Here is a 15,121-nt window from a genome sequence, read left to right as displayed (position 1 = left end):
AAATTCAGGCCCTGCATCTGAGGTAGACTGACCACGAGCTATGTGTTTGTGAAACGAAAGTTTCTGCTTCTGTAGAAGCTATAGTTCTGTATGAAATCAACATTGTTACAAGAAAAACATGTTTTTATCATAGACTGAAAAAAATAGGTTTTTATCCGCGCAATCTTATGGAGAAAAACTACACTACTACCCACATTCCTAAGCTTAACAGCGACGCCTCTGATTGGTCCAACTCGCTGTTACCATAGAAACGTTTACCGTACCCGCGAACGGCTATAGCGATAACATTAACTAGCTATCTGACTAACGTTACAAAAGGGAGCTTGTTGTCACAAACTTTCAGTGGTTTAAATGCCAGAGAATGCATATAATTACATCCAGTTATTTATCTGATAATGTATCCTGAATTTTACTTGTAACATTGGATAATGGGAAAAGGTAGAGGTGACTTGTTGAGTCAGTGACATGAATCTAATTATCTATTAATCTAACCAAATTAACCTCAAAAACATGAAGTTTAGTACTGTTTTCCGAGCTCACTCACTTTGGGATTGTAGCCGAGGCCGTTTGCTGGCCTCAGGAGGTGGAGGACTGCCGTCTTGACGGCGCTTAAAAATTGCCGGATATCCATTTTTACATTAGACGTTTGGGCTAGTGAGTGACGGATGAATCTTGATGCAGTCTGCTGCTTCCTGCTGATTGGTCAACAAGACAGCACGCTGTATATAGCTGGTAGTAGTCAATATCGATGCACGCGCATGGAGCGCATTATGAAAGACTTCGTCTTAGGTTTAAACAACCTATGAAACTATTAATGAACAATATGAAACTAAAACGACATAAGCTTAATTTAAAATGGCTTAGGAACTATCTATTTAGAGGTGGATAAACGTAATTTAGAGGTGGATAAACCCACTTTGGAGGTGGGTAAACGCTATTTCCGAATTTTGGGAGGTGCGTAAACGGCATTTATGTGCGTTTAGCCTCCACTACATCCCTGAATAACGTTAATTTACACATCGTGTTTCAATCGCCAAATCAGATATATAGGCTACTTCATCTACATTCCTCACGAGAAACTGATTATGGCTCACAAAATGGATTAGCTATAGGCGAAATAGTAAGGTCCCACGTATTTTAATACAGTACATGTTCTGCATTAATACCACAGTGAGTAACTTACAGGGCTAGTAAGTTAGGCCAGGGTTTGCTTAAGAGCCTTCACCGACCTGAGCTTAATGATGAGGGAACGGCGCCAGTAGATAACTCTTCTTGCCTCCCTCGTATCGTTCATGACTCCTTATTTTACTTTTTAAAAAGTGTCTAATGTCCATAATAGCTACCACCAGAAGCCACAAACAACAATGACAGTCAAGCCCTAAAGCTGTAAGTTAACCGATGACTCTTTCAGGCTCTCTCCTCTGGTGCTGTTAGGAATTCCTTGTCTTGTTTCACTGTTGCCCTCTGTCTGCCATTTTTGTCACCTTTGCATTCCATAGTTTTCACTTTTGTCCCTTGTTTAGCTCCACTGTCTCACTTGTCATTGTTTAGAACTACACTTCCCAGAATCCACCTGCCATCATCACTGCCATTTTGTTCATTGTTTTCACCTGTGTCTCATTCTGTCATCACTCACTGTGTATTTAAGCCCTGCTTTTTGTTCACTCCTTGTCGTTCGTTGAATGTTGTTAGCCTGGTGTGTGTGTTCCCTGCCTGTGTTTTCTAGTTTTATGTTTATTTCCACAATGAGGGTTTTCCTTTGTGTTTTTTCTTGCTTGTTTATTTAATAAAGTGTAACTGCATTTAGATCCGCATCTCCTCGTCTGCCTTGCTGCTCAATCGTAACAGGTGCGCACTCTAAATACAAGCATTCTGTAACCATAGTAACTTTGATCTGCTTGAACACATTTTAATCGTCTTTAATACATGATTCCGAAGGATAGATTAAAAGACCCGATACATTTTTTTAAAATAAATACAAAATTATTAAAAAATAATAATAATTATCAATAAATTCAATTTTTTGAGATCCGGGGCTATAAAAAAACATCCGGGGCTGAAGCCCCGGATGCCCATGTCTAACGACGCGCCTGCTCCAAGTTGCCCTGGTTTCCCCCAAAAGTCCAAAAACATGCCAGTCAATTGAATTAGGAACTCCAAATTGCCCATAGATGAGAGTGTGATTGTTTATGTCTGTGTTTGTTTGCCCTGTGATGGACTGGCCACCTGTCCAGGGTGTTTCCCTGTCTTTGGCCCAAGACAGCTGGGATTGTCTCCAGCACTACCCGTGATCCTACATAGGACAAGCAGCTATAGAATATGGCTATATTTTTTTAGATTATAGAATATTAAGAATATATATTGCAGATTATAGAATATTTTTTTTATTATTTCAAAATGTTCCTTTAGGTTTACTTATAATATAAGTAAAACAAATTATTGCACAAAAACATATACAGGTATATGTAAAACATAATAATTTTCCACCCTTATTCTGACCCTCTGTCAAAAACACTCTGTTTTGGTGCTGCTTCGTCTTTAAGCCTTGACAGTAAACGCCCACTGTTATGATTGTCTCTCTGCTCTTGATTGACCTGCTCACTCCTTGCCATCCCAATGCTCACCCTTACTGGGTGGCAGTGATGGGAATAACGGCGTTATAAATAACGCCGTTAGTAATCTAATTGATTACTCTTCTCATCTTAATAACGCCATTACCGTTACTGCCAAAAAATGCGGCGCGTTACTATAACTGATGAAGCTGTTTTTTTTTCATCAGACCAACTAGATCTCTGAGTGAGAGGCAAATACTTTTTTTACTGTTCTTCCTTGGTTAGTGGGAAGAGCACGAGACAAGCGCATAAATGCTGACGATTGGCTGAGGTAGAGTAAAATGTCATTGTAAGCCAATCAGAGGTAGAGTTGGGCGGGTGTTCGAAAGCACGCATAGTAGTGATGGGCATTCGGCTCTTTTGACTCCGCTCACTGAAAAGAGCCGGCTCTTTTGGCTCACAAACGGCTCTTTAAATGACTTTGGCGCATTGGATAAATCTGCAAAGCATGGAGCGAGGTAAGGCAGCCCTGGCATGCAGGAGGTTCAAGGGACGCCATACATATGACAAAATTGCAACGGAGCTTGATCATATCTACTCCTCATATGGAATATCATTCAAAATCACCACAACAGTCACAGATAATGGCTCAAATTTTATAAAGGCCTTCAAAATGTATCAGATGGAGCGGGATGATGAGGATGATGAGGTGACGTTTACTGACATCAGTGAGGCTTTGCAGACCCGTGTTGTTTTTGATGATGATGGTGGTGATGAAGATGATACTGTGATCACGTTGCCGCCACATCAGAGATGTGCATCACACACCCTAAACCTGGTATCATGCACTGATATTGACAAGTGGTTACTGTCAACACCCGGAACAAAACCTGTTTACAGAAGTGCCACTACAAAATGCACAGGGTTGTGGAATAAGGCTAGTAGGTCAACGGTGGCTGCAGAGACTGTGCATGATGTCATTTCTAAGAAGCTGTTAGTCCCATGCACCACAAGATGGAACTCATTTTATGATGCCCTGGCTCGTATATCTGGGATTCCTGTAGTTGAACTGAACACCATCTCATCCAAGTTTGGATTGACAGCCATCACAGAACGAGAACACCAGTTCATTAGGGAATACTGTACGGTCATGAAGCCACTTACAGTTGCTTTAGACATTCTTCAGGGAGAAGATCATTGTTTCCATGGCACACTCCTACCCACGCTGGAGACATTGATATTCAAGATCCTGCAACTGAAGAGTGGCCTGCACATCCTAATTGACCTTCCAGAGGCAATTGTCACAGTAAGAACTTTATTTTATTTTAGATCTTCAACACATTACCCAATAAATTCATTTTATTATATGAATGGGAAAAGAAACTCTATTATATTCTAGCCTAGCCTTTACAGTTATGATACATTATGACTACAGATGATGATGTCCTTTAAAGCCTTGTTGTAAAGTAATGAATGTATAGGCATATAGGGAAATAAATATAGGCTAATGTAAAATTAAACATCTATAAATATGTTCATAATGGTCTATAATTCTCTCTCTCTCTCTCAGATAATATAATATTATTATAATAATTATAATAATATAATATAATTGCATTCTTATGTATCATTTCAGGCAATCAAGACAAGATTTGCAGAGGTGCTGGTGAGCGAGTGTGCTGTCTTGGCTGCTGTGACTTTGCCCAAGTTCAAACTGCGTTGGCTGCGGACACAGGACAGGAAGGACAAGGCCAAGGCAAGTCTGCTGGAAGAGTGTCAGAAAATTGTCCAAGAAGACCAGCAAGCAGGTACCAACCCACCAACATGCCACCTCAGCACAGACTCTGCCATAGAGGATGAGTTATTTTCCTTTGAGGATGAGGATGACACCTCTGCTACTGCTGAAAGTCAAGTTGCAGACTATTTAAAATCAGGAGAACAAGGGATAGACTCTCTTAATGGTTTTGCACTGATAAAGAAAATTGCACTCCGTTATAATGCAGCCACTCCATCCAGTGCCCCAGTAGAGAGACTTTTTAGCCTGGGGAAGCTAGTCTTGACTCCACTGAGGAACAGGCTCTCTGACCAGAAGTTTGAGAAGCTTTTGGTTTTGAGATACAACCACTGGTTCAATGACAAGAATGGGTGGATGGATAGCTAGATAGGGTAGCTTGGATGAATGGGGAGAATAGAATGATGGATGCATGGATGGATGGATGGATGGATGGAGAGAATAGAATGATGGATGGGGAGAATAGAATGATGGATGGATAGATGAATGGATAGAATAATGAATGCATGGATGTATAGATGAATGAATGAATGAATGTTCAGGAGCTAAAGTTGGATACAGTATGTCTAAAGTTGTGTTGCATCTTTTTACATTTGCAGTTTTGCACTAAAAAGAGTGTATTTTTTTGGTTTTATACATTTTTGGTACATTGCTTAAAGAGCATAATTTAATTTAGATTTATTTGTGGCCAGAGTACGAGATTTATTTTTATGGAGATGTATTTTTTATTTATGTATTACCTACCTGTATATGTATAGCCTTCGTTTTGCTATACATTGCACTTTCCAGTTACATTGAAAGCACCTAATATTGTTACACTGTTCTACTTGAAGTACAGAATTTTTTCAGTAATTTTTTTTTGTTTTATTTGCACTACAAAGAGTGTATATATTTGTTATTTCTTTTTGGTATATTGCTTAACAAGCTTAATTTAATTTTGCCCAGTTGTGGCCTGTTGAGGGGCAATAAATATCAAAAGTTCCAAAACATCTATTCTGTTATTTGCATTGATCCACTATATAAACATAATATCTACATACATGGCATTTGATTGGAGGCTAGTCTCACTTTGTCCCACAGCAACATTTTTTTTTTTTAGATGTGTGTACAATGTTTCATGTTTCTGTTAATAATGTATTGTATTAAGTGTCCATTTCATTATAATATTCAGATTTATCATAAATAATTGAACATGCACATGTATTTTAAGTTCCGTTAAAGAGGGGTAGAGGTGGGGTCACATTTGAGCATTTAAAATTTAATTTTACTTGAAAGTAACGCAATAATTACTTTCTTAAGTAACTAGTTACTTTTAAAATTTGTAACTGAGTAACTAATTTAGATACTTTTGGGAAGAAGTAACTAGTAACTGTAACTAATTACTTTTTAAAAGTAACTTGCCCAACACTGCTGGGTGGGCTGTGGAAGTGATTAAAGGAAATGTAGGCGTTGATGTGTAGTTGTGGAGGCGGTCAGATGCAAATGTCTACCACAGTGTGACGTCACAATGAGAATGAATTAGAGAACAAGTTATTTTGGCAGCTTGGTTTCAACAAATGCTCTTTTTGTAGTGAGGAGTAAGTTTTGAGTTCTAAAACGTACAGTATGTTTTTATAGTAAAATTACCTCTTATATGTCAAAAGATCAAGGAACATTTTATTCCTCATATTATGACCCCTTTAAAGCTAAAAGTCAGTAATTTCTGTGCCACTAGCACCACAGAACAGAACTGTAAATATACAGTGCATCTCAATTGCTCTCTGGCTCCCTATGTCATGAATCAGTATATCGTGAACACAAATTCGGGCACTGGCAAGGGTGTTTATCCACTGAACATTGGGACACTTTTTAATCAATTGCCTGCAACACTATTATGAACTTGTGCGTTAAAACACAGCTGCTATTAATCTACAACAATGCTATAAAAATAACACTTCTGTGCATTTTGTGCATTGTAGATATTAAAACTTAGAGTGTTTTTATGAAAGATAAATTACATAAATAGAGAAATAAAAATGTAAAGGACTGTATTTTTAACCTTCTTTACACTTGTGCTTGTCTTCTAACAACTTGAAAGACTTCAGAAGGCATGATGACATTTCCGGTTAAAGGAACATAGTGAGCAACGATGCTCCCTGAGTTTTTACGGTGCATTATAGAAACATTTTAGAGAGAAAATGTTTCAGTACACTGAAATTAGTTTGCGATTGGGACAGTCCTAGAAATGGTTGACTCACTGATCAGTGCCCTGACTACTGAACTAGGGAGCTGATGAAGATGCACCCATAAAAATTGTTTTGAAAACAGCTTTCCGAATATGCCTCCCGTCTGTGGATAAAACAAATAATTTAATTAATTAAATGATTAACTAATCATCGCTGACATCAAAAGCACATTTTTACAATGATATATATGCCACTAGGTCTCAGAGAACATTGTGACAAATGTTACCGAGAGTGCCTTTTAAATATTTTATTTTTCTCCATTAATTTAAAGACCCTTAGTGTGTATGGACCAGCTTGTTATGTGTTGGTTTATGATAATATTCTCTGAACACTCTACTTGACGTAACCAACCTACAGTATACAAGATAATTAGAGAGACTTGTCCAGATGGTGTTCACCAGGGAATGCTATTAATGTACATGTTCACATGAAATATGAACAGATTTCTGTGAACTCATAATTGCCCTTTGATAAATTCTTGTTGCTACAAAATAAAATGTTGATCAGTTCTCTTTCAGAGGAAACGCTCAGTCCATTATTTGTTCAAATATGGTGATTATGTGTTCCAAACAGCAGGATATGAACTGAAATCATCTTAATTCAATATTAGGTAGGAAAAAGCTTGTCATGGGCTAAAATAGAAGAAGAAACTAGTTGATGAGAAATCATCCTGTGACAGTAAAGCATTACACACAGGCATGCATGCACAGGTAGGCACTTAGAGCCTCCCCATACATTTGTGTCTACTACATCCTTGTCTTCATTGATCAGTCTTTAGGAAGTAACAATGTACTGTAACAACATTTCTTGTTTTGTACAAAAAGTCCCTCTTAATAATAATATTAATCCACACTCTAGTTCCCACTCATAACCCCCCCCTCCCACACACACACACACACACACACACACACACGCGCGCAAACGCACACAAATGGATGGTGTATTGCGTCATCAGGAGTGAAACAGCAGGCTGGAGTCATCAGTTGATTGTCAAAGTTTTAGCTTCATAACCTGCTCTCAGTGATTAAGTGTTTACTAGTCAGTACCGGGCATTAACCATAATATTAAAGCTCACGATTGAGCAAGGATTAGGGTCTATCTATTACAGTGTTTGCAAGGCTGTATTGTATTGATGATTCAAACATTCTGGTTAGGGTTTGTTCTAAACTTCTTAAATATTAAAGGTCTGCAGTGAGTTCAGCCTAAACTGCTTAGCATACTTTTTTTGTGTGTGTGATCATTTCAGCATTCCGTGTGCTATTTATTATTTATTTATACTGTATACTTTCTAAAAAATGTAAAAAAGGTGCACTCACTGTTTTTTGGTAGTCATTTTAAACTTATATTGATATGTATTGGCGTGGATGCAGCATCATGCAAATGCAATAGATTAATGGTTACTGATGCCAATGTGATTTCATGGTGGCCCCCATTATATACCCCAGCTCCATGTAGAATTAAACTGCTAATATAGGCTACAAATATCTCATGTAAGTATACGATTTAAACCATATTATTCAAAATTACTAACTGTTATCATTTAGCATAAATCTTCATTCTAACATTTTAGGAGGATTTCAAAAGACGCCATCATCCAAGACTATTATATAGGATTTATACTGTATATATGATATAGTTATTACAATAGTTTTATACAAAAAAAATAGCAGTCTGTAGTATGTCTCCATTTAGAAAGCTAAGTGAAAGCGTGTCTGTGTGTTTGTGTGAGTTATGTGGTTGTGCCAGGCACAAGAGACCACACCTCCATCCACTGATCAGGACCATGTGTCCCTCACCTCCCACACCAAAGAACCTTATAAATCAAGGAGTCTGTTGCACACCCTCAGACAGGGACGGAATACTGCAGGTAGGTAAAAAACACATGCTTCACTTACACATGTGCATGTGCACACATACACATAACCGCACACTTAAATGGCAAATGCAAACCAGTGCAAAGACAAAAATACACATCTGCCTACACGCTCTCAAACATATACACATGCAATTATACACAAGATTTAAGGAATACTTCAATCTGTATTTGCAACCCCCTTGAATAGCTTTGTTTTTCAGTGAATGCGTCAAGATCAATAAAAGTGTAGCTGATCTTGTTTGTGAGTTGAATTATGATGCTGAACACAGTGTATCTCTGCTGGTTTATGATGAATGTCATGGTGATGGCATCACATCCAAGTTTGAGACGTAGTGAAAGCTCTTTTGCTCTATCTGATACAGGTAAGGTTCCTATGTTATTTTGAACACAAAAAACAGAGCATAGATGTGAGTGTATCTTTTAGTGTTATCTTTTTTTCTGTTTCTTTTCAATTTATAAAGATATATTTATAAAAAAAATGTTTATTAATAGCTTCTAATGTTTTGATATAGCACACATTTTCATGTATGTACTGTATCTTAAAGCAGACCATATTTTATCAGAAGACAATATTGCAGATAATATTTTCATTTTGATCATTGTTTTACCTATGTACCTCAAAAGTGCAAGTGCAATTGAATAAACTGCCTTTAATGCTGTTTGTGTTTGGTACATCTATGTTTTGTCCTGTGAAGACTTTTTACCTGTAATGGACCTGGAGCAACTTGAAATAAACTCAGCAGAAGAAAAACTGATAGAAGACCTTGGCTCATATGATGAGGTAGTTAATTGCAAATGCATTTAATGCCAAGTGCCTTACAGAGTCAAGTTCCTACAGAATTCAGGAACTGAGCTCACGTTGCATTGGTGCCTTACCTTAAGATTTAGTGTTGATTGAACATGAATACTTAAGATTAAAAATCAAAATCTCATGCTTGCCATACATGTCATTTCACATTGTTTAAGACAGCTTAACTGTGTGAAATGGGTTATGGTTTAATTACATAAAATCCAAACAAACGTGATAAACTGTTTACTCTTTCTGAAAAAGTGTATTTTTATTTCTCCTTTTAGTAAGCATTTTAGGAAAAAGTTTTTTTTTAATGTATATTCTTATATCAGTATACTGTATTTAAATAAGAAAAATGAAAAGTTTCTTAAAAGAGCAACATCAATGCAATTTACCTCTGTGATGGTGAAGTATTTTTAAATGTTTTCTTTAGCCATACCTACAGGACATGGACAAAGCTGTGCAGCTTCAGAGAAGAGGCACCCGCTCCCCCAGCCGCTGTATCCCTCATCAGCAATCCTGCTTGGGCCACCATATGCCCTGCTGCAACCCCTGCGATACGTGTTACTGCCGTTTTTTTAAGGCCTTCTGTTACTGCCGCAGCATGGACCACACCTGCAAACATGAACATGCCTAGAGAACCAATGTCTACTCCGAACTGGCTAATGGTGGCTGTACACATTTAATACAACCTTAGAATATGAATGTGGATAGTGTATACACACCCCACATACAGCTTCACACTAATCACAGATACATTTGTTACTACAGGCCACAAATAATGGTGGTATCAGCTGCACAACACAAATAAGAATACGAGTGTTCACCATTACTTTTAGCACTTCAGCTTTTTGTTGCTGCTGTTTTAAGATGTGTAATTTTATTGCAGTTGTAAGGTCACTCTTTACTCCTATATTGTATTAAATATTTTGTATAAATGCATTCAATAAAAAAATGGTTATTGCAAATATTATGTTGTTAACTGAAAGAGCTGTGAAAATATAAATCTAGCTGGCATTTGAATGGAAATACTGTATGTTCGACTGCACACATACAAGTTCAAGTTCAAGTTCATTTTATTTATATAGCACATTTTATAACAGCCACTAACTGACCAAAGTGCTTTACAGAACTACAAAATTAAAAGACACCAACACCATGTGTAGTAGCACATCATAAAACAGTACAACAAGGTTAAGAACACCTTAAAACGGGAGACGTTACAAGAGGCAGAACTAATTCTTTAAAAGCAGATCAACCTCAGCTTTTAAAAAAGAGTGCAGATTGTCATAGCAAAAGAACATGTGGAATATACAATATGCTTGTTCACATATCCAAGTAACACTTGGAACTAAAACTGCCAAGAGCCTTTTTACAAATTCCATGACATTTTTGGTCAGCGTACTCAATCGCAGCATGGTAACTAGGTGTTAATAGCACCTGTCACACAGTAAGACTATTTGCCCTCCAATAGTCTGGTGGAAACAGAAATTAAAGGCAAACTGCACTTCAAAGTGTTGCTGCAATTGCTTTTGTCAAGCGGACATCTCAGGTTCCTTTGTCCCACTTTTTCCCATCCTGTTTCATGTCTCAACTCTTAACATTTAATGTAATACTTTTTTTTTTGGACATGGTGGGGAGTTGAGAGAAAGGTTTGATTTGGATAAAAGCGTCTGCCAAATGAATAAATGTAAATGTAAATTTGGGTAAAATTAACCATATTTTTACTATAGTAATATTGTAGTAACCATGCTTTTTGGCCATGGTTTTAATGCAATGAATTAACCATGGTGTTACTACAGTAATATAGTGTTAGTTTAATAAGCATGTTTAATTTTGTGGTTTACTACGTCAATGTCAGCTTTATTTAAATAGCACTAATAAAGCAACATTTGTTGACCAAAGTGCTTTACAGTCAAATACAAAAAATTAAAATGAAAAGATATAGGGCACATCAACCCCTATTCTTTAAATATTAAAAAGTAAAAAAACAAAAAGAAATAAAACACAACACATGTTTTATCAAATAGAGGATTTAGGCCGTATTTGAAGGCTGAAGAGAGATTGTGAGTTTTGAACATGAATTTAAAACATATGCTTTACACAAGAAGAGAATTTAGACACCTGTGTAAACCTGAGTGAGTTTAAGCGTGGGTTAAAAACATATGTTTTAAGCAGAAAAATAATTCAGTCAACATTATAAGCCTTTGAGAAGTAACATGTATTTGAAAGCTGGAAGAGATTCAGCGGAACTAATATGTAGACGCATTCCATAGTTTGGAGCCGGCTACTGTAAAAGCCTGGTCACCTTTTTGCTTGAGTCTGGTGTTCAGTGTGATAAGCAGTTTTTGTTTTTCTGACCTCAGGGCCCTAGGGAGATTGTATGGCATCAGTAAGTTGACAAGATATAGAGGCGACAGATTTTTCAGTGATTTGTATTCTAGAATGAGTATTTTGAAATCGATTCTAAAGTGTACTTGGATTTAACTACAAAATACCTAAGTGATAGTATGGTTACTGTAGTAAAACCATGGTTAATATTTGTAATATAGGGTTAGGGTTAGATTTAGGGTTATGGGGTTAGTCTGTGAGACTCTAAATGAACACAATAAACACACTGCAGTTATGCATCAGTACTGTATGTTAGTATTTAATTGGGAGTGCAAATAGCATCTAACACTATTATTACTCATTGTAAAGACGATGCTTTTTGGTGCTATTTGAACTTAGTGTAAATAGCCGTTGCCATTAAAAATGGATACCAGAAAAAGCTTTACAATTAAATGTTAATTCATTAACTAGTTCCTTTTCATGCTATAAAACAATTGAGAATGTCTGATAATCCATACGTTGCAATGTATAGTGGGGTCCAAAAGTCTGAAAATATTTTTTTTCCCTGTGAATATGCTTCTATTTTGAAAATGCTATTTTTTATTATCAATATAACAATTTGAGTGAAATATTTATTGAAAAAATTAACATTAATTTCATAAAGTCTTTGATCAACCATACTATTCATAATTTGAGAATTTTGTCTGCTTCTATGGCAGCAAGCAAACCTGACCATCCGTACAAGGACAACATGGTTAATGTCACAAATATGCTTATTTGATTTGTGACCGAGTGCAAAATCTTCTATTTCTTATTATTTTTTTCTTATTATTAGAATTTTTTTTACTTTGTTCAAAATCCTTAAACTTTCTCTTTATTTCCAGGTTTAAGTTAGATTTTGAATTCAGATTTTCTGTTTGTCTCTTACTTTTGGACCTCACTATATATGTAATGATATATTTGAATAATAAAAATATAATTTTCTTTATGTTTACTATTTAATAGCTTAATTAATCCAGGACAAGGGAACCAAAGGTGATGTCATAAATCTTTATTGATGATGACAATTATGAAACTAAAGAAAGTAATTTTGGCAGTTTTAGTTTGCAGTAATGGTCTGGTCAATCCAGGCACGGAGCATGGTGACACGAGAGTACACGGCAGGAGTGGAAGTGGAGCAGGTGCTGCTTCCCCATGACACGATACCAACCAGAGTCCAGACTCCATTCTGCTGACAGACCAGAGGGCCACCAGAATCACCCTGAAACACACACAAAATGTTAGGCATCTATCACTAAGTGTACTATGTTTAAATAATGTAATGCATATACTTGATAGGCCTTTTGTTTTATTAAAATGTAATACATATATATGAAAAAGAATTGCATAATGTAATCAACCTATCTTCTTTAAATGACTGAGTACTGGTAAAAAGTCATAATGCAATGATTGTAAATAGCTGGACAAGCTGATTTGTAGTGGCCAGGAGTTCATTTTTTGGGACAGCTTACCATGCAAGAAGAGACACCAGAGGCACCAGCGCAGATCATCAGATCAGTGATGTTGGTTCCCCAATAACGCTTGCAGTCATCGTTGGTCAGCAGAGGCAGAGAAGCCTGCTGGAGAATGGCGGGGGTATCAGGGGCTGAAACACAATGAGAGATTGGAAGGTGTACATTTTAAAAGCTATTAACAGAGACATTTAATTGTGTCAAAGAAGCAAGTGAAGTAGAATGTATTATCATTTAATTTAGATTTTACCTTGTCATGTATATTAAAACAAATGATATGCAAACAAAACTAATAAAAATTTTCTATCTTTGTAAAAAATTACCTTAGTTAAATGTTGAATGGAAATCATATGCATCAGAAAGGAGAAATACATTCTGAAACTTACCATTGTACCTGGTCAGGCCCCATCCAGATGTTACACACATCATGCCACCAGGGAAGTTGTCACTGGTTTCAGGAAGGCACACAGGAGACACTTGAGTGCCGATCTGAGCAGGAGAGGCCAGCTTGATCAGGGTGATGTCATTGTTGATGGTGAAGCTGTTGTAGTTAGGGTGCTTGAAGACCTTTGGGAAAAAGCATTCACATTTTTAAAGTAGAAGTTTTTATCTGTATAGGCACAAACAGAAGTTTCAGTTAAATGACTGCATCCACTCAATGGTTCAGGTCCGATACACAATATGTTGACAGATATTGAGGGTCTACACACCTGGCCAACACTCATGGTCTGAATGGCCTCAGCATTGGAGGAACGATCATGCTCTCCCAGGATCACGCGGTGAGAGGTCCTATTTAGAAAAATAATCCATATTAACTCTTGCAGCAGGTCAGTATATATATATATATACACTAGGTAACCAGTACATGTAAATCAGTATATCATAACAGTATATGTGATTATAACGTTTTACCTTTTAAAGTCATTACTGAATGGACAATTGTTACTCTGCAAAAACATCCTGCTGTTATTTAGTAGGTTTATTTATCTTTAATATTGTCTTACCTTACATTACAGTGGGCAGCAGTCACAACCCAGTTCTCATTGATGAGGGAGCCACCACAGAAGTGGAAACCAGTGGAGTCCTACGATACATTTAATGTTATAAATGCACAAGTTCACTAAAAACGTTTTTTTCATCATTTAAAAATGTTCATATTTACCTGCAGAGACACCTGCCAGGGCCAGGAGTGAGGACGTGCCTCCTCACCATTCACAATCCTGGAGTATCCGGTGATAACAGGAGAGATGGCAGGAACGCCACAGCCTGGAGGACAAAAAAGTCAATTAAAATGACTAGACATTATTTATATACAAGTTGGCATTTGTCTCTGCAACAACAACATTCTGATTCTTGCAACTGATCTGAACTTCCATATAAAGGTTGACATTAATATTTTCATTAGATCAACATAGCAAAAGTATCACATTTAAAAGTCCACAAAAAATGACTAAAAGTCAGAAAAGACATACAGGCTGGCACTTAACAATTCATTAATGGACAATAGTATCATACCGTAGGCTGCACCAATGAAGGCAAAGCAGGCGAGAATCCAGAGGGAGGCCATTGCTGAAGCTTGGTGGTGTCTGCTAAATGGAGGGCTTTATATACCCAATCCTCATTCACAGGCTGGATGTCTTATCTCGCCACTGTGGGATTTTGTGCACCTTGCAAGAAAAGTTTTTTTTTTAACCCCTACAGAAGATATGGCCCCATCTTCTCCAGTCTTCTGGTTGCTTTAGATCAGCTGTAAATCTTTAATCAATGAATACTGAATGACTGAATGACTTTAATTTGATCAGATTCATAGTGATTCAAAATTCTCTACAGATAATGTAGAAAAATGTTTCTCTGTAGAAAATGAATATCTGCTCTTACATTCTGTTAATCAATATATACATTTTATGTAAAACCTTCATGCTGTGTAAATGGATTTAGTTGATACTAGATGTGTGTTGAAAATAACAAAACATAATTCAGCTGTCAATAAGCAGCTCTTGTAATAATTTCTGTTAATTAGACTGCACAAAAAGCATGCTGCAAG

The 15,121-nt window shown here is 36.8% G+C and overlaps 2 protein-coding genes across 2 annotated transcripts; one reads left to right on the top strand and one right to left on the bottom strand.

Annotated features, from left to right (window-relative positions):
• Nucleotides 1-8,423: 8,423 nt before the first annotated feature.
• agrp (agouti related neuropeptide) lies at nt 8,424-10,126 on the top strand. Its single transcript, XM_052154327.1, has 4 exons — nt 8,424-8,436; nt 8,646-8,807; nt 9,141-9,226; nt 9,669-10,126. The coding sequence occupies exons 2-4, from the start codon at nt 8,699-8,701 to the stop codon at nt 9,870-9,872; spliced, it is 399 nt and encodes a 132-aa protein (XP_052010287.1). The 5' UTR covers nt 8,424-8,436; nt 8,646-8,698; the 3' UTR covers nt 9,873-10,126.
• Nucleotides 10,127-12,602: 2,476 nt separating this feature from the next.
• On the bottom strand, nt 12,603-14,755 carry LOC127658082 (chymotrypsin A-like). The gene is made up of 7 exons (XM_052147182.1): nt 14,593-14,755; nt 14,240-14,343; nt 14,082-14,161; nt 13,788-13,866; nt 13,464-13,644; nt 13,078-13,211; nt 12,603-12,827 (listed from the first exon to the last, which is right to left on the bottom strand). Exons 1-7 carry the CDS (start codon nt 14,642-14,644, stop codon nt 12,666-12,668), a joined length of 792 nt encoding a protein of 263 aa, XP_052003142.1. The 5' UTR covers nt 14,645-14,755; the 3' UTR covers nt 12,603-12,665.
• Between the last annotated feature and the right edge of the window lie 366 nt (nt 14,756-15,121).

The sequence above is a fragment of the Xyrauchen texanus genome, chromosome 2 (genome assembly GCF_025860055.1).
Source record: "Xyrauchen texanus isolate HMW12.3.18 chromosome 2, RBS_HiC_50CHRs, whole genome shotgun sequence".
Taxonomy (NCBI): Eukaryota; Metazoa; Chordata; class Actinopteri; order Cypriniformes; family Catostomidae; genus Xyrauchen; species Xyrauchen texanus.
This window is presented reverse-complemented; position numbering and strand designations above follow the sequence as displayed.